The sequence below is a fragment of the Epinephelus fuscoguttatus genome, linkage group LG13 (assembly GCF_011397635.1).
Source record: "Epinephelus fuscoguttatus linkage group LG13, E.fuscoguttatus.final_Chr_v1".
NCBI classification, from domain to species: domain Eukaryota; kingdom Metazoa; phylum Chordata; class Actinopteri; order Perciformes; family Serranidae; genus Epinephelus; species Epinephelus fuscoguttatus.
In genome coordinates this window covers 19,932,164-19,953,663 of record NC_064764.1, presented here as the reverse complement: position 1 = coordinate 19,953,663, position 21,500 = coordinate 19,932,164, and the positions used below count along the sequence as shown (strand labels likewise).

General features: G+C 40.0%; 1 protein-coding gene across 3 annotated transcripts; it reads left to right on the top strand.

Moving 5' to 3' along the window:
• Window positions 1-673: 673 nt before the first annotated feature.
• On the top strand, window positions 674-21,283 carry prpf40a (PRP40 pre-mRNA processing factor 40 homolog A). Of its 3 annotated transcripts, XM_049593564.1 has the most exons (27): window positions 674-773; window positions 4,743-4,823; window positions 4,981-5,124; window positions 7,215-7,298; window positions 7,910-7,928; window positions 8,033-8,052; window positions 8,190-8,231; window positions 8,398-8,508; window positions 9,893-10,013; window positions 10,325-10,349; window positions 10,584-10,799; window positions 11,043-11,148; window positions 13,263-13,327; window positions 13,423-13,587; window positions 14,646-14,754; window positions 15,023-15,173; window positions 16,092-16,225; window positions 16,488-16,602; window positions 16,912-17,003; window positions 17,153-17,269; window positions 18,097-18,234; window positions 18,348-18,443; window positions 18,531-18,617; window positions 18,745-18,835; window positions 18,936-18,997; window positions 19,094-19,249; window positions 20,652-21,283. In XM_049593564.1, the coding sequence occupies exons 1-27, from the start codon at window positions 771-773 to the stop codon at window positions 20,739-20,741; spliced, it is 2,640 nt and encodes an 879-aa protein (XP_049449521.1). In that variant the 5' UTR covers window positions 674-770; the 3' UTR covers window positions 20,742-21,283. The 3 variants fall into 3 exon arrangements, with proteins under 3 accessions (XP_049449521.1, XP_049449522.1, XP_049449523.1); XM_049593565.1 differs by lacking the exon at window positions 4,743-4,823 and having other exon boundaries at window positions 737-773; XM_049593566.1 differs by lacking the exons at window positions 674-773; window positions 4,743-4,823; window positions 4,981-5,124 and having other exon boundaries at window positions 7,213-7,298; window positions 8,190-8,230; window positions 8,396-8,508.
• Window positions 21,284-21,500: the final 217 nt, after the last annotated feature.

Below are 21,500 nucleotides of genomic sequence, written 5' to 3'. Positions count from 1 at the left end.
ACGATGAGTTCACTGTACTCCAATGGCCTCCACAGTCACCAGATCTCAATCCAATAGAGCACCTTTGGGATGTGGTGGAACGGGAGATTCACATCATGGATGTGCAGCAACAAATCAGCAGCAACTGTGTGATGCTATCATGTCAATATGGACCAAAATCTCTGAGGAATGTTTCCAGCACCTTGTTGAATCTATGCCACGAAGAATTAAGGCAATTCTGAAGGCAAAAGGGGTCCAACCCAGTACTAGCAAGGTGTTCCTAATAAAGTGGCCAATGAGTGTATGTTTCTAATTGGACAAATAAAAGCTGTTGCAACTGTCCCCAGCCTCCCCTATTTTCACTGTGGCTATTCTACTTTTACTTTAATAAAAAATATGAGCACTTCTTCCACCTGTGGTGTTTAATCACTTTGTAATTTGTTCCTCTTTCTTTCATTGAAAGAATAAATTGTTAAGTTTGCAAATAAATACTTAACTAAAGGTCCACTTACTGACTTTTTGCATCTCACGGTCTTCTTCTTTCTTGTGGAGGTGACTCAGCTGTTGCATATTGTTGGTGCAGGTTGTATTTTTCTGTAACACATACAGTTATAGGATCCCAACATCACCACTGTGTCACTCATTGCGCATTTCTGCACATTACTGACGCAGTATGACGCCACAGAATCTTTACCTTTGACCTCTGTGCACGCGGAGGGAGCTGAACCAATCGTATTCCTCGTTGTTGAGAGGTCCTCAAGTTACTTGGAGGTTCATACCCTCTCGTCAACATGGTGAGTACAACCATTCAAAATAATAGAATTTTAACAGTAAAGTTAAAACAAGTAAATGTGAAAAGTGTATGTGTACGTACTTGTTGTTTGGTTAATGACCGGGTCTTTGTCTCCATGATGCTATAACAGTGTCGCAAGTCCTATAACATCACAGGTTAGCATGACGTGCTAGCGCCAAGCTAAGAAAGCGGCACACATATATCATCAGGGAACAGACTATATCCTGGAACTGATGCTTATTGTAAAATGAAGGTAGAGAACACTAACGTGCCGTTAGTTTTAGTTATACACAATAGAAGTATATACGTTTAACGGTAGTCTTAAATGTAATCCTAAAACCAACAAAAGGTTTGTTTAGCTAGCTGAGTAGTTAGCTAACTAGCTAAACTCTCGGGATAGTAAATGGTTATTCTTCACCAGGGTTTAGACAGAGTCCGTCCTCATTCATCGCTAATAGCATTTTACATTGAAGTAAACGTTAGTTACCTAGCATGTTAGCATTACTCAGATGTACAGGTTTTTTGATAATACGTGTGCTTGCTATCAATTAGACCTATCGTCAGGTTAAATGGACAGAGATAAATCAAACTAGTAAATTTGCTGATAGATAACCTGTCAGATAAGTTAACAACGCTAATATAGCGGTAATTTAGTAATTTCATTCACTCATGGCTGTGGTAACGTTGCTTTGTCATTTACAAATAACCTTATATCCCTTAATATGAAGTCCCATAAGCCTAAATTAAAACGTACAATTAGTGGAGTCCGTAGAAGTACGAACTTAAATAATACTAGTGCAACATTTCGACAAGACCTCTTCACAAATGATCGGGCTAGGTCAGACAGACTCATACGCAGAAGTTACGATAATAAAGGTGCTTTTATAAAAGAAAAGATATAGTCTTTGGTTATATGTAACCAGTTGTTGAGCATGTCAGTTTGTGTCTTGGCTTATGGGAGTATATTAACAACAAAATATGTGACATAGCTGAAAACAAATTCGAGCGCTTAGTCTGCAAGTAAATTTTGGGAGAGCACATGATTTGTTAAAGCAGGATCAAATTTGTGCACAAGCAAGGACATTATTATGGACTTCATCAATAATATGCAAGAGGAATTGTGTAGCTACATTTTGCCACCAATAGAGGCTGTCACACTCATAATGATTAAAGTTGCCCATGCTAACTTTTGGCAGCCTTAATCTTTATTAGAATATGCAGTCAGTGGTCTGAATACCCGCAACGCAAATCTCTTCTTCTTTAAAATTTCACTGCAGTTTGCATCCTCAATGTCACATTACAGCCTCTTACTGGATGTGGTATACTTACTTAATACTTACTAATAAGTCCAATAGCTAAACCACAGAGCCATTTCCTTCCCTCCAAAGTCATTTTATCTTTTTTACACCAGCTTCCACTTGCCATGTTTTTTGTAACTGTGTCATCCTCACCTGGCTTTCTTTTATGTTTTCTGCATCTTACTATACTTCTCTGTCCCTTTATCATGACACTGAGTAGTCACAATGACCTGCTGGATGTTTTCCCGAAGTGATAAGTGTACTGTTGGTGTTTCCGTGCCTTCCCACTGCCTCCCCAACTTCTCAGCATAGGTGCTTTGGATACTATTTTGGACTCAGTGTAGACATTGTCCTTTTGTTGCGCTATCCCAATACCCTCATGAACCCACCCTTGGCTAATTATTCTTGTATTGGTGAACACAAGTCCATAAAACAGATCCTGATGATTACTGGCTGCCTCAATGCTTGTGAATGTTGATACAGATTTACCACTTATGAGTATTTTGACATACTGCTATGAATGAGCTAGGCCAGTGGTTCTCAACCAGTGGTCTGGGGACCCCCAGATGTCCAGGGTGTTCCAGGAGGTTAAAGTAGAAAGCAATTAAGTCTGCACACCAAGCAACTCTTGTTTAGAGGGATTTTTATGCAGTGAAACGTTTCAAGCCTACAGCTCCTCCTCAGACTGAGGAAGCCTCGTCAGAAGAGTTCCAGGATGTCTCAAGACAAATGAGGCATAGTTTATTTTCACGCTTTAATTTACTACAGAATGGAGCCCAGTCTGAGTAAGAGTCATCAGAGTGACTACTCCGATCATTGATGTCACTCCCTCCAGTTATCTCCTCATCTGTTGTTGAAATTTATAGAATTCTGGTCTTAATCATATCTAAAACCAAAATCTTATCAGATAGGGGGCCCTGAAGAAAAATCTTATCAAATGAAAGTCTGTGACCAAAAGTGTATACATTTTGGGGCCCTTGACATGGAAAAGGTTGAGAACCACTGAGCTAGGCAAAAGTTATTGGACTGACAGAAATTTACTTAACATCAGTCTATAATGCAATCTCATGTCCACAAAAAATGAAATTGTAGGTTTAACAATAAGGCATATATGCATGAATATGTAAATGGTATGTCTTAAGCAGTCTTATACAACAGTTAGTTCCGGCCCTGCAATCTGATTGGTCGAGAGACAGTAAAACCGTGACAATATTGGAGTACAACATCACGGTTCTTTCACTGTGTATGTATCACTCCGCCTCACAGCTGATTGCAATCAACAATCAAATCAAAACTGACGGTTAGTGTCAGTTAGGTCAGCAGTTGCATTGTAGGCTACAACAGCCAAAAATATGGATTTATTTCCTAAAATAAGTTTTGAATTGAACTATGAATGGTCATCAGAGGAAGATGAGGGAGAGGAGAAGCTGAATCCATCTGAGCACACATCCAGGTTTGTCAGTGTTTCATCAGCGGAGCTCAATGACTTGGAGAAAAGCAACATACTGTCAGATCAGAAGGCAGAGTCGGCTGTGCCTGTGAAGCGACAGACCACCATGCAGTCACCAGAGACTTATTTCACCAGCTGCACAATTAATGGAAACGTGCAGATAAATGTGTATAAAGAGTAAGTGCCTGGCGCACCATGTCTGCGTTACATAGCAACGGTGACAGCGGACTTCTGAGGGAACTATTTTTGTTGGCGGAAGACAAATAAAATGCTTAAATTATCTATTTTGTCCTCATTTTTCAACATTTCTTAATCAGCCTTGCTTATTTAACATTTGAACTGTTGTATAAAAGCAATATCACACTCGAGCTTGTGATGTTGTACTATGATATCGTCACGATATCACAGTACAACATCACTCCCTCTCATGTGATATTGCTTAAATATGGTTTCCTATCACTCCTTACAGAGGAACAGTGTATTCAGAAGCTGCCTTTTTTTCCTTATGTGGACTTTCAAAAAGGTGTGACCCTTACATCTAGATATGGATGTGTCCTGCTGCTGCTTGCGAATCAAAAATAGCCAGCAATAGACACTTTGCGATCTCAGGTGTTTAGAAGCTGCCAAAAACAGCTGGTGAAAAGAGAGAGTGGACTCAGAAATGAGTGCATGCATAATCAGGATTGTGCGCTGAAATCTGATTCTGCTCTTATGCTTCCTTGCCTGTGTGCTCACAAATGTTGCCTTGCAGACTGAGTAGTGCTTAGAATTTATTTTGTGCTCCTGCAAGTCTTTTATAGCCAATATACTTCCAAGTTAAAACAAATGCAGGCTAATAAAACAGCCCTAAATTAAATAATCATGAAGGTTATAATGTTGAGTTTTTGTTCAAACAGCTTTAAAGAGGTATTGATTTCACCTAATGGTGATTTTGGAGGCTGTAGTTTGTGGTGCTGTTGAATTGCCTTATACTCTCTTTTTATAAACAAATAGTCATGGGATTTAGGTTGTGCATGTAAATATATAACCTAATTTCTATTTTAACTGCAGTATTAACGGTAATATAGTAGAAAGAAAATCTAAATCACATTTTAAAAACTCAAGGACATATTTGGAGAAACAGCAATGGTGGCTTTATTGAATTAAGCACGCTACTAATTGCGTTATGCCACTGACTGTTGCGAGTTCACTAACTCTGTGTGGTGTTTCTCATTCATGACAGTCTTCGACGGACGCTAATAATGGCCCGAGCCAAGCGCCACCTTATCCAGGCGTACCGCCCTCAGGGATACCTCCCCCATTTGTAAGTCAGTGACAGATATGTTTATGACAATTAGCTTCTCACCTCTTATTTCCAGTCGTCATACAGGGTTGAACTGAGAGTGGTAAATATTAAAGGCTTTCATTAATGCTTAATGTAGTCTAATGCGTCTCTTCTCTCTCCATAATCATTTGTCTAGATGGGACCACCAGGAATACCGCCTCATTTCCCTCCCATCGGAATGCCCCCCATGGGACAGAGACCGCCCAGCATGACACCTATGCCTCCTGGTATAATTCCCCCTGGTATAATGCCACCAATGGGGGCACCACCAATGGGACAGGTGAGCCATTTGTCTCTATTTTGTTGGATTTGTTAGTTCTTAGGGTTTACAGCTTGTGTTTCTGCTCCTCCACACACGGCAGTATATCTTCTGCTTTGAATCTGAGTCAAACAAGGACTTACCGCTTTACACATCCCAAAGCAGATTAAAAGCTAGGTGAGTGATGTTATAAGATGATATTACTTAAAGAATGACACTTGGTGCTGTTTCAGAATATTTCCCCAGTGATTTAGGTTTATGTTCTTCAAACCACGGTACTGAAAAAAGAAATACGTTTTTAAGCAACTCCACTGATCATCATTTGTAGCCTTAAAGCATTGTGAAGTGTCAGAGGGGAAAGGTTAGATATTTCAAGGAATACCGCATGTCACCACAACTTGGGTTTTTTACAGTTTCTCTGGTCATTGATTTTATCCGTGATAACATTGTACTTACCAAAGTTAATGCTGAGATATTTCATGTTGGCTGCATTACTAAAAAATGGTGAGACTCCAAGGTTTCCCACGCATTCATTTGTTTGTGGCACCCCACCACAATATCAACATCGCCTGTAACATATTGATTTTCTGTTTTTGGAGCTGCACTCTGGCAAACTGGATGGTTTGTTAATTTAGAGTGTCGTTAGTTATATTTTTACTGGCACACTCTCAGAGCAGCAGGGCATACTCCAGGCAGCCTGAGGAGATGAGGCGGCAAGCACCGTGAAAGTGAAATGTAATCGTTCGTTAATTCATATCGAAATAGCAAAACAGCATTCTCACTTTAGTGTAGAGCGTCACATTGGATATATGGATGCAGTCATTGACAGCGGACCCGTCTGCGTCTGTTGTTTTTCCAATCTACTTAAGATGAAACTGTCTGTGTTCCCATGGAAACCGCGCATCCTGCTGTCAGGCACTGGGTCTAACCTGTGTAAAGGCGGCAACAGAATGTTTGTGTATGCGGTGCACCCCCCACTATGTCAGCTACAGCCACGAATAGAATCTAGTTCTATGGGAAAGACAGGACTCACAGGGCTTGACACATAAGTGGTCAGACGATATTATGTCCACATTAGGCAGTTTATTTGGGAAAGAACCAAAAGCAAATGCAAAACACCCCTGGTATAGCACCACCTGATATAGATGTGTGCACTCCTGGGTGGCAGCTTATCTGGCAACATTGACTTGTATGCTCTTCTAGATCTGTGTGATCATTTGTCTGCTTGTGTTTTGCCACATTAGACTTTTTTTTTTTTTTTTTTAGCTATATGTGACATTTCGCTGTTCTGAGATATCAGAAATGACTTTGGTGAGCACAGTTTTACCACAACTAACAGAGCTGGTGGTCTGAAAAATAAAAAAAATGAAACCCAATTTGTAATAAGCTGAAGTTTTCCTTCAACTCAGTTATGTGTTAATATTAATCCCACTGCTTTTCTTTGCAATTCCCACGCTGCTGTGCTGTGATTGGTCAGTACTAGCCCTAACCATGACCTTTTCCACTAACCTTAAACATGTCCAACTATGACACGTTGACATGACAAGTGGTAGAGTGTCACAGCAGGGCAGAAATTGACTTTCCTGTTTTGTTTAGCACTGCTGCACAGAAGCTAATGTGTTATGCGATAATTGTTGCTGTTCCATGAAGCACTTATGTCCCTCTAAAGAGATGCCATTTAACTTTTTCATCTTCCTGAACCTCTGCCATTGGTTGAGTGAATACTCCTGAGGTAGTGACACTCTATTTAAAAAAAGATCTTTTAAAGCAAAATTGGGCCACATTTAGCAAGCATATGTGGTCCTGTCATACATATAAATAGATGAGACACTGGGGGGGTGTTTGATGAAGGTGCAATCAACACAAGTCTAGAAAGGTGGTGAGGGGATGTAGTTTGGTGGGTTGCTGCTTCACAGATCGCAAGCTGTGGCATCACACCATTAAATCAGCGCAGCAGACTCGGTTTCAGTCTCACCTTCTTCTCCCCCAGTTGCAAAGCAGCCCTCCTCACAGACACCAACACCCTGTCTCACACTGTGTCTTAATACTTCTTCCTGCACTGGGTGGTATGGATATGCCAGATGAATATTTCATGATGCTTCTTTTATTAGATGCCAGGCATGATGCCACCTATGATGCCAGGGATGATGATGCCCCCTCGCATACCAGCTGCGGCTGTACAACCAACGGGACCGGTAACTCTCCTTGCTACTTTTCCCATCATTGCTCTGCTTCACACCTCTTAAAAATACACTGCAATCTGTGAAATGCCAAGTGAATCACTTGCACTGCCAAGTAACACTGTTGGATATGAATTGATGTCACTCCATTTAAAAAAAATCATTATATTCTTAACCACAAATTTGAATGAAACAGCTGAAAACATCATTAAATACAGGGGCTGATTAAAATTAAAATGAACACCTGCGTGCAATATGTCCCTTATTGTTTTGTTTTGGCTTTGGTTCAGCCGTGAATCACTGTAAACGTAATGAAACACATGAGCCCTTCACTGTTGATGTTCTGTTAATTTTTCTTTTATACCGATGGGTAAGCAAGTTATGCAAATGAGCAATCTAACATATTTATTGTGACAACATCCAGGCGGCTTTAGAGATCACAAGACATCCACTTTATCATCACAAGTATATTTTTGCATCTTGAGGGTGTGGAGTTTTGCACTAATTAGCAAAGCTTTGTCAGTTACTGTTTATTATGATTGATGAGTCTGTATTCCCATCATTCCTGTGTGTGTATGTGTGTCTTGGGCAAAAAATCCACTGTTAAAAATTTGTCTTTTTCACAGCCCGGTGTCGACTCCACAGGTAAGATCATTTAATTTGTCACTTAACATACAAATCATACTCTTGCATATTTTGTGTTCATTAGAAGTAAAGCATCTGACTGATTTGTGCCTTTGTCCTCACAGCTGCTGCACCTGGAACAGCTGTAAGACATAATTTGTCTTTATATGCAGTAATTGCAAGTTTACAATTTCGACAATTTAGAGTTCTCAGCAGTAGCTTCAGTCTTTTGTCTCCTCAATATCCGTAGTCTGCCAACCTTTCATTTTGTTGTCCCTGCAGAGCACCACAAATGGATCTCCACAGGAGGAGCAGCCAAAAAAGGTTTGTGCACAATGAAAATGGAAAGATAGATGTGACAGATTTGGAGCTTAAAAGCATTTTATATGGAGTAGAAGTAGAGTGGTTTCTTGCTTTGTGTTTTTTTGGGGGGTGTTGTTGTTGTTAACACTGGAACAGCTGATTTATTTGTTGTGTTTTTCTGCCTCAGAAATCTGTGTGGACAGAACACAAATCACTGGATGGGAAGACGTACTTTTATAATACAGAGACTAAGCAGTCCACATGGGAAAAACCAGATGATCTCAAGTCTCCTGCAGAGGTACAAACCTTTATTACGTACATAACATGTTTAACAAAAACTTGTAAAACGCTGCCATCAGATCGAAGATACAGGGTCCCATGTTGTAGAAAGGGTAGACTAAAGCACTTACTGTGCACCAGGCAAATTTAAATATGGAACTTAATCTGCAATCCAATGCACATTGAGGTGTCTTGAATGTTGATAAATGTATGTGTCTTTGTTTCCTGTTTTCAATATTTGTCCTTTTTATATTGCAAATGGAGATGCTGTGAAAAAATAAACATTTCAGACTTGATCTGACAATACAGGTATCATCATCGTAAAGGGCCCCCAAGGAACCATTTTTTCCACTCACTTAAATATTCATACACCTTTTACACATAAAATTCAGTGTGACTTATTCCCCACTTACTTCAAGTTTTTATCAGGGGTCGTGCACAAAATTCATTAAATTGGAAATACGCCAGATTCAGGCAAGGTTTTTATCTGCAGTCTTTGAAGGCACTACTTGCATGTATGAAAAGTCTCTCATACTAAATACAGTTTCACAGGCATTCATCTAATCCACGACAATCAAAAATACAAAAACTTGGCATGTTTCAAGGAAGTCAGAAATTTCAAACCAAAATGAACAACAGCAACAGATGAGAAAACAACTTATCCCCTTTTCACATGGGACTAGTATAACTTGGGGATCTCAAGTAATTTGTAGTACTTGCAGGGTCGTCTGTGATCTCAATCTCACGCACACCTGTCTGTAATTTCTCATGTTAGACTTCCACCACAAATTACCTACCATGTTTCCCCAAACAAAGAGGCCATGATAATATTAGTACAGTGTGTTTTGTCAAAGCAGGACAAGTATAACATTTACATATGTGAGCATTTCACCATATTTTTCTTTTACTGTAACTTTAACAATCACAAACTCAAGGAGCCACAAGAGAGAAAAAAATAACAAGGGAAAAAGAAACAAACCAAGATACAAAACAACATAAAAGGATAGTAATTAAGTAAAATAAAGAGAAAATTGGGTTGGAGTGGGGGTGGACTCATCAGGGAGTTAAACGTTGTTATTTAACGGAGTAAATGAGATAAGCAGACTGGTTACTTTGTGATAATTTCTAAATCATACGAGGTCCCTTTTAAAACTAGTCCCTGCAAATAGAGCTTTAAATGTCATTAGCGTGGATGTTTTCCTTTCCCCTTCTCCCCAACAAATATTCAAGCCACTGACAGGGACATCTAACTGGAACATATCTGGAACATAAATATAATTCAATATGAAATGAATAACAAAATAGTTATAAAAGTACTTAAATAATTATTTCATATGGATCTCCCAACATCACAGAAGTTATTACAACCAAATTTCTTTCTTTTCTTTGTTTCCCTCTTTTAGCAAATGCTGTCTAAATGCCCTTGGAAGGAGTACAAGTCGGACACAGGGAAGCCTTATTATTACAACTCTCAGACGAAGGAGTCCAGATGGACCAAACCCAAAGAGCTGGAGGATCTGGAAGGTAAAGAGCCGCTGTCTGATGATGTCAAACCTGCTGTGAGAAAGTCAGTGATGTTCCATGCCGAACCATGCTGTGCTCCATGGATAAGCCTTTGACAGCGTGATGAATGGCAGGCTGCTGGCTTGTTTGACGAATAACGCCACGCATTAGAGGGGGCTTGGGCATCATTGATGTACAAACACAGGAAACACAAATACAGGAACACATTGTGGCTCCTGCAGTACATCTATCTCTGTGCTGTTCTCTTATCCGCAGTGTGCTTTGAAATGAAAACAAGTACTCTAACAGCTATCTCCTTTTGTCTATTCCAGCTATGATCAAAGCAGAGGAGAATGGGTAAGAGCTTCCTGTTTACCTTCAGTTACTCTTTGCGGCTGTAATATGTATTATTAACAACAAATACGACGGTTATATAATATTATTTCTTCCTCCATTATCAAAAACTTTTTTATTATTAATATGACAGCTTTTCATTTCCATGTAGTGACCCTTCATATTCCAGCCAGCGACATTGTAATGGTATTCTTCCCATCATGTGCTGTGGTTTGACCTGTTGTGGTCTGATTTCAGAACGGCAGAGGCGATGGCTCCTGGCACCACAGCAGCTCCTGCAGTGCAAGCAGATAATACAGCCACTATGGCAACCGTAATGGAGGCAGAAACTGCAACAGCAGTCTCAGAGGAACACCTGTCTCAGGCGGCCGTGCATCACACAGCTGAGGTCAAGGCTGTAGAAGCACCTGTGGCTTCCTTAGAGAGCGCAGTCGCCACAGAGGCCACAGCCAGGTAAACATTTATGTCTGACACAGAGACGGGTACTGTCTCCAGTACTCAGACACACACCATATACATCACGCCAGAACCATAGTCATAATGACACTGGGTTTATGTACACAGCAGCCTTTTACCTTAATGCATTCATGAATGTGGAGGTCTATTTTTGTGTCTCATAAATTTATTAAATGTATCACATCATCTTAAATACTAACACAGCCAAGTTAATGCATTAACATCTTCCTTTGCCCTCAGTGTTGAAGTCACAAAAGAGGAACGGCCAGAACTTCAGAAGAAAACTTACAAGTGGAACACGAAAGAGGAGGCCAAGCAGGCGTTCAAAGAGCTGCTGAAGGAGAAGGTGAGTCAGGCTGTCAGATGGGGTTACCATGTAGATGAACTAGAGGCCACAGACACCGTAGGAGAGTGCGAAGGTTGTTGTCCCCCGTCAGCCTGTCGTGCACACTTTACATTACTTGACATTTAGCAGGTTAAATACAAAAACAGTTCAGCTTGTATCAGCATGCTTCCCTTGACATAGTTTAGTGTACATTAATGTGTTTTTCTGTAGCTTGGACTGTTTTTGATTTCATTTTGCATGTGCTACTACTTTAAATGGAGCTCAGTTTGCAGTGCAAAAAATCACTAAGGTGACAGTAGGTTGCCATTGATTATGTTTTTGTTGTTTTATTTCTTTTCAGAGCTGAGTGAACCACTAATATAGTGTTGCAGGAATGATACTTAAAACGTGGGAATGAGTTAGCATTTTAGCACTCTGTTCCCTCGTTTTGATGTCAATTTTTTTAATGGCTTTTTTGTTAGATGTTTGAATTATGGCCTGTGGTTAACACAGGCTAAAGGGACTTTCACATTTTGCTTGATAACATCAGTAAATATTCCCTTATGAATTTTGAAGCTGTTATGTGTCTTTAAAAAGCCTGTGGCGAGCAAGTTGCTAAATGAGACTAAAGAACGTCATCATATGGACCCTGGCTTTACAGCCTCGTTTTTGTTTTGACATTAAAGTCATGCAGCTGTGGTGTAGTTTGTTTATAGCCTAACGTTAGCTTTTTACTTCTGGTGATTGCATTTGTGCCTCAATAATCATGTTAGTAGGGTTCATTATCTTGCTGAACAAAACGTGTAAGTATCATTAACTTCTGTTTGCCACAGAGCTTATTTCCTGCAACAATCCAAAAGCCAATGGGTAATTCCAATTGGCTTTCTGTCGAGGGAATCAGGGAAATGGTAACTTCCGGGTCAGTCTGTTGTTAACCATACAATTGCTCACAAGTGTATATAATTCCATTCTAACAAGTGTTTTAATGATGGAGTGATACACCATCATACACAGATGGTCTATTTTTAAGGTTAATTTTACAGTCGCTCTTAATGACTGATGTGTTTACCAGCACACCCTTTGCACTGTGATCTGAATCTAATCCCTGTCCCTCCTCATGAGCCCCTGGGAGGTCTTAGCTTTGTTGTTAAGCTTCACCTCCTGTTGCTGTGGATGTGTTGTGTCGCGAGGCGGCCGAGCGCCACCCACCTTGAATGCTGCTATATTTAGGCTCTTTTTAATTTTGCGCATAAAGCTCTCCTCTGAGATTGCTCGCAATTTCCTGCAAGATCTTAATGGCTCTGTCTTTATGATTAGCTTTATTGGATCAAAGGCACGAGGCCGGCTTGGATTAAGACAGTAAGAGAAAGTGGCATGCCTCAGTGAGCTAGAATAACTGTGACAACTTACAAGACGGAGGCACGCGGTGGAATCAGTTTATAATGGATGAAGGAGTCACTCCCTGAGAGAGCCAAGTGGCAGAAAGGGCGCTTACATAAGTCCTTTAGTGGCACTTCTTTGAATTATTGCCTCTCCACACCTCTTAACCAGGCATCTATTAGTAATTAAGAAAATGCGTTGCCTTCCAGGAGACAAAGCAGCACAGCTCATTGCTTGTGTGCCTGTCTCCTGTGCTGTTTTTCCAACAAAGAAAACAAAACAATCAGGGTTCCCACAGTCATTATATTCCTGGAGAAGTTATGAAATTGGAATAACTATTTTCCAGGCCTGGACATGATTTGGAACAGAATGAATACACATTGTTTTAGTTATTGTATAAAAAATGTTTATAGAAGTCCCAAAATATGTCTAACATTCCTTGTATTGCTGATTGCTATAACAATCTAGTGTTGTGTTGCATGATTGTTAAAATGTCACTAGTATCAAGGCCACGCCCTTTTGGGGGGACAGAAATGTGCTGTCCCATCAGGAGAGAAACAGGAAAATGCTGGAAAACTATTGTGAATGTCATGGAAATACCTGAAAATATAGAAAAGTTGGTAAAAAATGTGTTCGTTAATACATATACCTTGAGCTGTCATGTGAAAGTGTTGAAAATTTCAGATGTCGATTTAACTTGCTTGCTTTAAGAGTACAGGCCATCATGACTTTTAAATTTATTGTCTGTATTTCAGGGTGTGTCCTCAAACTCCTCTTGGGAGCAGGCTATGAAAATGATTATCAATGATCCTCGCTACAGGTACACTTTTCCTCTGGTATCTGTTCATCCTGTTTACAGTAGGTGATAGCGACTCTAATCTGACCTCACATTCTCTCTTTTCATTGTCAACAAAGTGCACTTCCCAAATTGAGTGAGAAGAAACAGGCGTTCAATGCCTACAAAGTCCAAACAGAGAAGGAGGAAAAAGAGGAGGCCAGAATTAAATACAAAGAGTCCAAAGAGACCTTTCAAAGGTTCTTGGAGAACCACGATAAGATGACATCTACCACCAGATACAAGTAAGTACTGCAGTGATCTCACAAAGTTTTTTTTTCCCTGTATTGATTCGTGCTTCCCTGAATTGTCAATATGATTATGCAGATGGGATCAGTGAGAGGTCACCTATGGCTTTGTGCACGCCATGCTGCAGTTACAGCACTATTGGCTTCCTTTTAAACTGCGGTGACTCTTGTCACAGTTTCCATTAATTTGCTTGGTCACAGTTTAGTGAGCGAGCGGACTTGAGGAACATTGTAATTTGTTGGTCTTGATCTTGGGGCCAAGGTACATGTGACATTTCGGATGTGAATGCAAATTACAGTCTTGGTGTTTTATCCTCTTTCTCAATGAATTTCACACATAAATGCCACAGAGATGCCTGAAACAACAACAACAATAAATAACATCTTTCTTTACTCAACATACTAATTCAGTTGGTTCACAGTTTCTTTCTCTTATAAACATGCAGTAAGTAGTCGTGCATCAGAAATTATGCAGACACCAATTAAAATGTTTTGGTCCTTGGTCTTGCATGAGATCCCATTCACTGGCACTCTTTGGTTTGGCATTTGTGTGAAAGTCATCGTGACAGGCAGAGGGGATGGACTGATCGACTGGTGACCTTGACAGCGAGCCAGTTTCAGAGTTCTTCTGGCACCAGGGTTGTTGTGGTGACTGGGGCTGTAATCTGGGATGGCACACAACAGGCAGTTAGACTGGATAGCGGGGCTTTCTCATTGTGTGTGTCTCCTTCAATTTAGCTCCTTATTCCACTGCAGTCAACCACGGCTTCAGACTCCACTGACTGTTTGGAACACTGATCAAGGAAATATTATATATTTTAAGTCATCATGAAATATAGGCTGTACTTCTGAAGAAGTTTCTGTTTTTATTTACATGTAATGGGTGTTGTATTAAGTCCACACAACTGCATCTGATAGCTTGTACTAAGCACTAAAGATCAATGTGTTAGAAGTAAATTTGGCCTGTGAAATGCTGCCCTCATGTGGGTTGATGAGAATATCCTAAACAAGTGTCTGTGTCTGTGTGTTGGTGTCTGTTTGTACTTGCAAACCAGGAAAGCAGAGCAGATGTTTAATGAGCTCGAGGTGTGGAGCTGTGTACCAGAGAGAGACAGGCTGGAGATCTATGAAGATGTATTGTTCTACCTGGCTAAGAAAGAGAAGGTAAGGCTTTGTTCTACTGTGGAGCCAAACCTCCCCCAGAGTTTTAGTCTGTCAAGAGATTTTCAGACTGCAGGTTTATCAAAATGATAGAGAATCATAGGTGTAGATTTCAGGGGGGATGAAAACATGGGAGTAGCAGAGAGCTCTTATTTTAACAAAATCAAATTGATGCAGAAAAAGCACAAATAGGTGCATAAAAATTCACCAGTTTCATAATAAACACAGCACAACTGACACCCTGGTTTCCTGCTCTACAAAATGTTTCCAGGAGCAAGCCAAGCAGCTAAGAAAGAGGAACTGGGAAGCTCTGAAGAACATTTTGGACAACATGGCCAACGTCACATACCGCACCACCTGGTCTGAGGCCCAGCAGTATCTGCTAGACAACCCTACCTTTGCAGAGGACGAGGAGCTGCAGAGTATGAGAACACAAATTCATGTCTTTATCTACCTACTTTAGTTTGAAACAGATGGTAAAAGTGGGAAGACAAAGTTACTACTTCATTTTATTTGAAAAAAAATCATAGGTTCACTTCTGTGTTTATGGTATTCTCAGATATCCCTGTTGATAGTGTTATGAACAGGGTTTAATCCTGGACACTTCCTGGTAAATCTAGTTAGGTTCAAAGCGTAAACCAAATAGGCTGCTGTGTACAAAACATATGCATCACTACAGAAACATGTATGTGCTTTACGTCCTCCGGGGTGGATGCAGTTCTCAGAGTGGACAGGGATGCAGTACTCAAAAGCGCAACGGTAACTTCCGTTTTTGCCCACTAGATTCATCTATTGTAGGCTCTACCATCTGAATTAGACTAACACAATCACAACTCAATGTCTGCTACCAGCTTTGCGTGGAAATACTTAAGAAGAACAGTAAGGAACAGAATATGAGAACTATCTCAGCCTAACAGAATGACTTTGAAAACACCAATTTAACAAATTCAGTTTATTTGTACAGTAAAAAACTCTCAGATACCACTTCACTGAGGCTGTTCTCCGCAGGCAGATGAGATCACAGGTAATGAACTTGGTGTTTCAGATTTCTCGCTGCCACTGTGAAGTTTGAGCTGCATGTGAGGTGTATGTTATGGTCATTTTAACTGGTGTGATTTTGCCTTTTGCCTTAAGGTTGGAAACCCACAAGTTAACACCTGTGTCTCCTCATTGCATTGAGTGTTGAAATATGATCTACGTATTCTGACTGTAGCTGAAGTTATACCTAAAAAACAAGTCCATTTTCCTGGGTTTCCTGCAATTATGTTCTTCTGTTCCTGCGACAGATAATGTGTCATTATCTGTAAAAATATTAACCTGTAGTTGTTACCTGCTGACAGATATGGACAAAGAAGATGCCCTCATTTGTTTTGAGGAGCACATCCGGGCACTGGAGAAGGAGGAGGAGGAGGAGAAACAGAAGACTCTTCTCAGGGAGAGGAGACGACAACGCAAGAACAGAGAGGCCTTCCAGGTAAAAAATGTGCATCTCAAAACACTTACAAGTCACCACGTTAGGGAAAGAAGTGTCAGCTTCATGTCTGAAATTTACATTTTATTTTTCTCACATTGTCAGAGTAAATGTTGCTTCAATCTTTTAAAGTAGTTGTTGTGTATTTTCAGTTTTGTTGTTCAATAATAATCTAATTCCAAGTCACAGAAGCGACCAGTTCCACTTGCATAACCAGCGGATATCAGTTGCTGCTCTGAATTCATGTCTTGTTGTTTTCTCTCAGAAATTCCTGGATGAGCTCCACGATCACGGTCAGCTTCACTCCATGTCTGCCTGGATGGAGATGTACCCGACCCTGAGCTCAGACATCCGCTTCGCCAACATGCTGGGCCAGCCAGGTAGGACAGCCGGCTGCGGCACACGTGGCTTCACACGTCCACATGAGCCGAATGCTCTGAAGCACGTGGATGTGATGTGCAGACAACAACACACGACATGAACACAGAAATAAAGCAAGCACAGCTCAGGAAGTAAATACAGTGTGAACCACCGCAATTCACTGATGCATAAATATTGTTTTACCCCGTTCATTTTGAATTTTACATCATTGTTTTTGCAATCTAGTGGTCTACTGTTTGACGCTGTAAGTTAATAGCTTTTTGCAGCATAAAAAATTGTCTACATCTTTTGCCTTGTCTCTTCTGCAGGTTCCACTCCCCTAGATCTGTTCAAATTCTATGTGGAGGACTTGAAAGCCCGCTACCATGATGAAAAGAGGATCATCAAAGATATTCTTAAGGTGAGTTCCTTGTACCTCTGCTGAGAATCTTACTTATATCTGTCATGCAACAAACTGTTCACTTCACATCTGCTCCTATCAGTGTTTCCTTTTAAGAGGGTTGTTGTGTCATGCAACTTGTCAATCCTGTGCTTCCTTTGTGCTGCCAGGACAAAGGCTTCCTGGTGGAAGTCAACACCAGCTTTGAAGACTTTGGATCAGTCATCAGCTCAGACAAGAGAGCCACCACACTGGATGCAGGAAACATCAAGCTGGCATTCAACAGTGTAAGACACCTTTCCTAGATACATGTTTACACACTCGCTTTTCTTAAATCCTACGTAGTTCCTTCAAGAGGTAGTTATGATATCTATGCTCTCTTTAAATTATCAGGTAGTATGTTTGTGTTGTCTGACTTTGACCTTTTAAAGGGGTAGTTTGGATTCACCAAAGTCACACAATAACACAAACAAACTTACTGATAGAGGCAGCGGTAGACCAGCAACTTCCTGTGTTCTGTGAGGTAAAATCACTGTTTTATTTTTAAAGAGCCTGGTGACTTTGGAGAGACCATAAATGATTAAACAGCTTCAGCTCCCCGTTGGAAAGGGCTGTCTGATGGCAAAGCAAAGCAGTGAAAATATTCTAAATATAGAGTACACTTAAACTTATATTGTCGACAGCAATTTATTGGTTAGCTTCAGTGTCAGTAGTTGTGTCTGCTTCTCTAAACTGGGAGTTTGCCGACCGCTGACTGCTGTAGGTAACACACTGACTTTGGATAAAAACTTCATACAACCCCACTTGAAGAAATCAGAACTATTCCTTTAAGAAGAACAGAAACACTAGTAAACAAATATATTGGCAGTAGAACATTTATCAAACATTTAAAATAACTTATTGTAGTAAAGGTTAAAGAATTTAAAATTGTTATTATAGTTAAGCAATCATATTAATGATTCTTGAGCAAAATTTATCTGTGTTCTTGGACCTCATGCTTTAAAACAACCCACCTTTTATCTTATGGTAAAGCCTTTTTGCGTGTGTGTTTTTTTTATTGTTTATATTTGTTATATATATTTATATTTTATTTTACAATCTCTTTTTTGTTTAGTTACTGGAGAAAGCAGAAGCCAGAGAGAGAGAACGAGAGAAGGAGGAGGCCAGGAAGATGAAAAGGAAGGAAGCAGCCTTTAAAAACATGCTGAAGCAGGCCACACCACCGCTGGAGCCAGAAACCACATGGGAGGGGGTATGTCCGTAATGCAGAAAGTATTCTTATGGTTTCCTAGCACAAACTGTGTATTGTATTTTATGTTGTGATTGTTCTTATTGTTATGTTATTGTACTCTGTGATGATTTCAGGTCAGAGAGAGATTCTTAAAGGAGTCTGCCTTTGAAGACGTGACTCTGGAGTCGGAGAGGAAAAGGATATTCAAAGACTTCATGCATGTCTTAGAGGTCAGTCTGTCAGGACAGTGGGAATGAATTCATTAATCTTGATGACAAAGATGATGGCGTTTAACACTGCATGTATTTCTTGAACAGCATGAATGCCAACATCACCACTCCAAGACAAAGAAGCATTCAAAGAAGTCCAAGAAGCACCACAGGAAACGATCCCGCTCTCGATCGGTTAGTAATCCTCACCACTGTGCCTAGACAAGACAACGAGCTGTGGGCAAACAGTTTAGGCAGTTAATAATTGACAAGAATACCTCGTTATTAATCTCTGTATTACTCCATTTAAATGTTTTGACAGGGCTCAGAGTCTGAAGATGAAGATTACCACAAGAAGAAAAAGCGGTCACAGTCCAAATCTCCTTCTGAACGCTCGTCTAGTGGAGAGTCAGGTGAGTGGCTTTCAGAGCTTATATGATCTGTATGGTATCATATGGAAGTGCAGAAGTGCTGCACTGTTGACATTTACTGACATTTTCTGCCCGAAACCAGAGAGAAGCTATAAAAAATCCAAGAAGCACAAGAAGAAGGCAAAGAAGAGACGTCATAAGTCTGTGAGTGTACAGGAAAAATCCATTTATTATGAGTATATACAGTATAATGTGAATGTGCGTGTCTGTATGTGCACTGATGATGATTATTCCAACCAGGCATCGCCAGACTCTGATGCTGACAAGAAAGGAAGAGAGCGCGATGGAAAGCGTGAAAAGGATTTAGAGAGAGATAAAGAGAACGACAAGTCTCGGGGGAAATCTCGCTCTGACTCTAAACAGAAGTCTCCGAAAAGAAAAGCTGCAAAAGAGGAGGTTGGTTTTCTTTATTACTGCATAAATATACACAGTGAAAACCGCTTATAGTGATCACGTCTGGCTGGGTCATTATTATAACCATTTATCTTTCTTTATTTCTACTGCAGATGAGCATCTAATTGACATTTGTATATTTAAAAAAGAATATAAAGTAATGAAGCACCTTAGCTGTTTTACTGAATCATACTGATTCTTTAAAAACAATAGATGTTTCATTACTGGGGCATTACATAAGCAGGCAATATTGAGGGCGACTTCAATTGTAGGTGCATTCATCATGCGCATTCATTTTGACCATGACCAGCAGTAATAAGCTTTGAAAGACAATTTCATTAAGAGAAAATTACTTTCTTTGTCCCGTCAGTATTTCAGTGAGCATGCAGCACTAGCCTCAGGTGGCCAGCTGGAAACAGACAGGTTACCGCGAGGCAAATATCATGGATTTAAAAAAAAGAGAGCGAGAGAGAGAGAGAATTCCTGTACTTTTTTCAAAGCACTGTAAGCAGGATATTTAAACAGCATTTGAAAAGGAATGATTCTCTCCCAAACTTTTTGATCCATATAAGCAGGTGATCACTGTCATTGTGATCGCTATAGACGGTTTCCACTGTATTTCCATTTTTTAATCAAGCAAAATTATGCTTTAATGGCTGTTGTCAAGGATGTTGAAGTTGATGGAAATTTAAGTAGTGACAGTTACCATGTAAATTATTTTTCTGGTCGCCATAAACGTCTCACTACGCTGTCAGCCAAAAGACAATTGAAATCTTTAGTTGAAGCGGATTTATTATCCACTATAACCACAATTATCATTTAGAAGTCGTCATCTGGAAACTCAGTGGCTGTGTACAGAATCACTTACTACAACTGATATAGTCCACTTCATAGTGAGTTCATTTTGTAGTGCTGTGCGAATGTATATTGAGAATTATTATACCCTATATAGGCTAAGGAAAAATGGCAGATGGACGAGATGAGAGAGCAGGGCTTCATACAAATAAGAAAATTTAATTTGGATGGGATTTTCACAGAGGTCTAAAAGCTGTTTCATAGCATTATTGGGACAAATTTTCAATGGGAGTATAGTTTGTTCTTCCTTATGACTAAAGTATGGAGACGAATTCTTTAGTTGTGGCGCAGAAATGATGTGTTAAATGTAAGCAGCGCAGCACATCGCAAAACCACAGAGTACTTGTTATTAATCTGGGAGAATACACTCAGTAGTATGTTTTTATCACAAAAATGCGTGTCAGCATTTATTATGGATAATCTACCAACTGACGTTGAGCTCGCAAAATAGTCCACTACATACTGAGAAGGGAGTAGTGAATAAGTAAATGATTTCAGACTAAACAGTTTGTTTACACAGTATATGACTGAGTCTGTGTGTTGTGTTCAGGGCGGCTGGGACACGTCAGGCAGTGAGCTGAGTGAAGGAGAGCTGGAGAAAAGGAGAAGAACTTTACTGGAACAGCTGGATGCACCTTGATGATCACACGTCTCGTATTTGTACACCTCTACAAACATGCATTCCCCTCCAAGCTTATCTGACTGTACCATGCTGGACGGACTGTGTGACATAACATCATCCTCCAGTATTTATGGGAATGTGCGACACTGAGCTTAAAACACTTATTTGGTGAATAATTTGGTTGTCAGGAAACTGATGAGCGGTTCAGCCTTTAAATGTCACGTTTGTTGCTTTTGTTAGTATTTTTTAGTTGACTGTAGTTGTACATGTTTTCCATTGCCAATAATTTTTATACTCAATTAAAAAAAATCCATCTTTAATGTCACACTGACTGTCTCTCACCTGGAAAAGTAGCCTAAGAAGTAAAAGGTTTCAGGAGATAGATACCATGACATATCTTTCATCATCTCTGGACACTGTCAGAGATCATGAAACAATGCTTTTGATTTGGTCTTAACTACAGCTGTATTCATAAGGAATGATCCAAAGAGGTTTTAATTGGAGCATCTGTTAAAATTGATATACTGTAGTGAAATGTAATAAAATACTGTTTCAATGGCTTACGTCTGTAATGGGATACTTTGAGATCAATAAGGCAAATGTTCTCGTATTTACTCATGTTGTTTGTTTAGGTTCTCACATTTGAGACAGGTATATCAAACCCTCCAGTAACTGCATGCTGCTCTACAGGATGTATATTAACTGTCAGTGTTCATTAATAGATAAGCCAGCTGCCAGGACAACTAATCTGTGGGAGCATCCATCATATGACATGGA

Coding starts and splice junctions, on each gene's coding strand:
- prpf40a (XM_049593564.1), top strand. Junction 16,226..16,487: donor AGAACAGAGAGGCCTTCCAG/GTAAAAAATGTG, acceptor GTTTTCTCTCAG/AAATTCCTGGATGAGCTCCA. Junction 16,603..16,911: donor CAACATGCTGGGCCAGCCAG/GTAGGACAGCCG, acceptor TCTCTTCTGCAG/GTTCCACTCCCCTAGATCTG.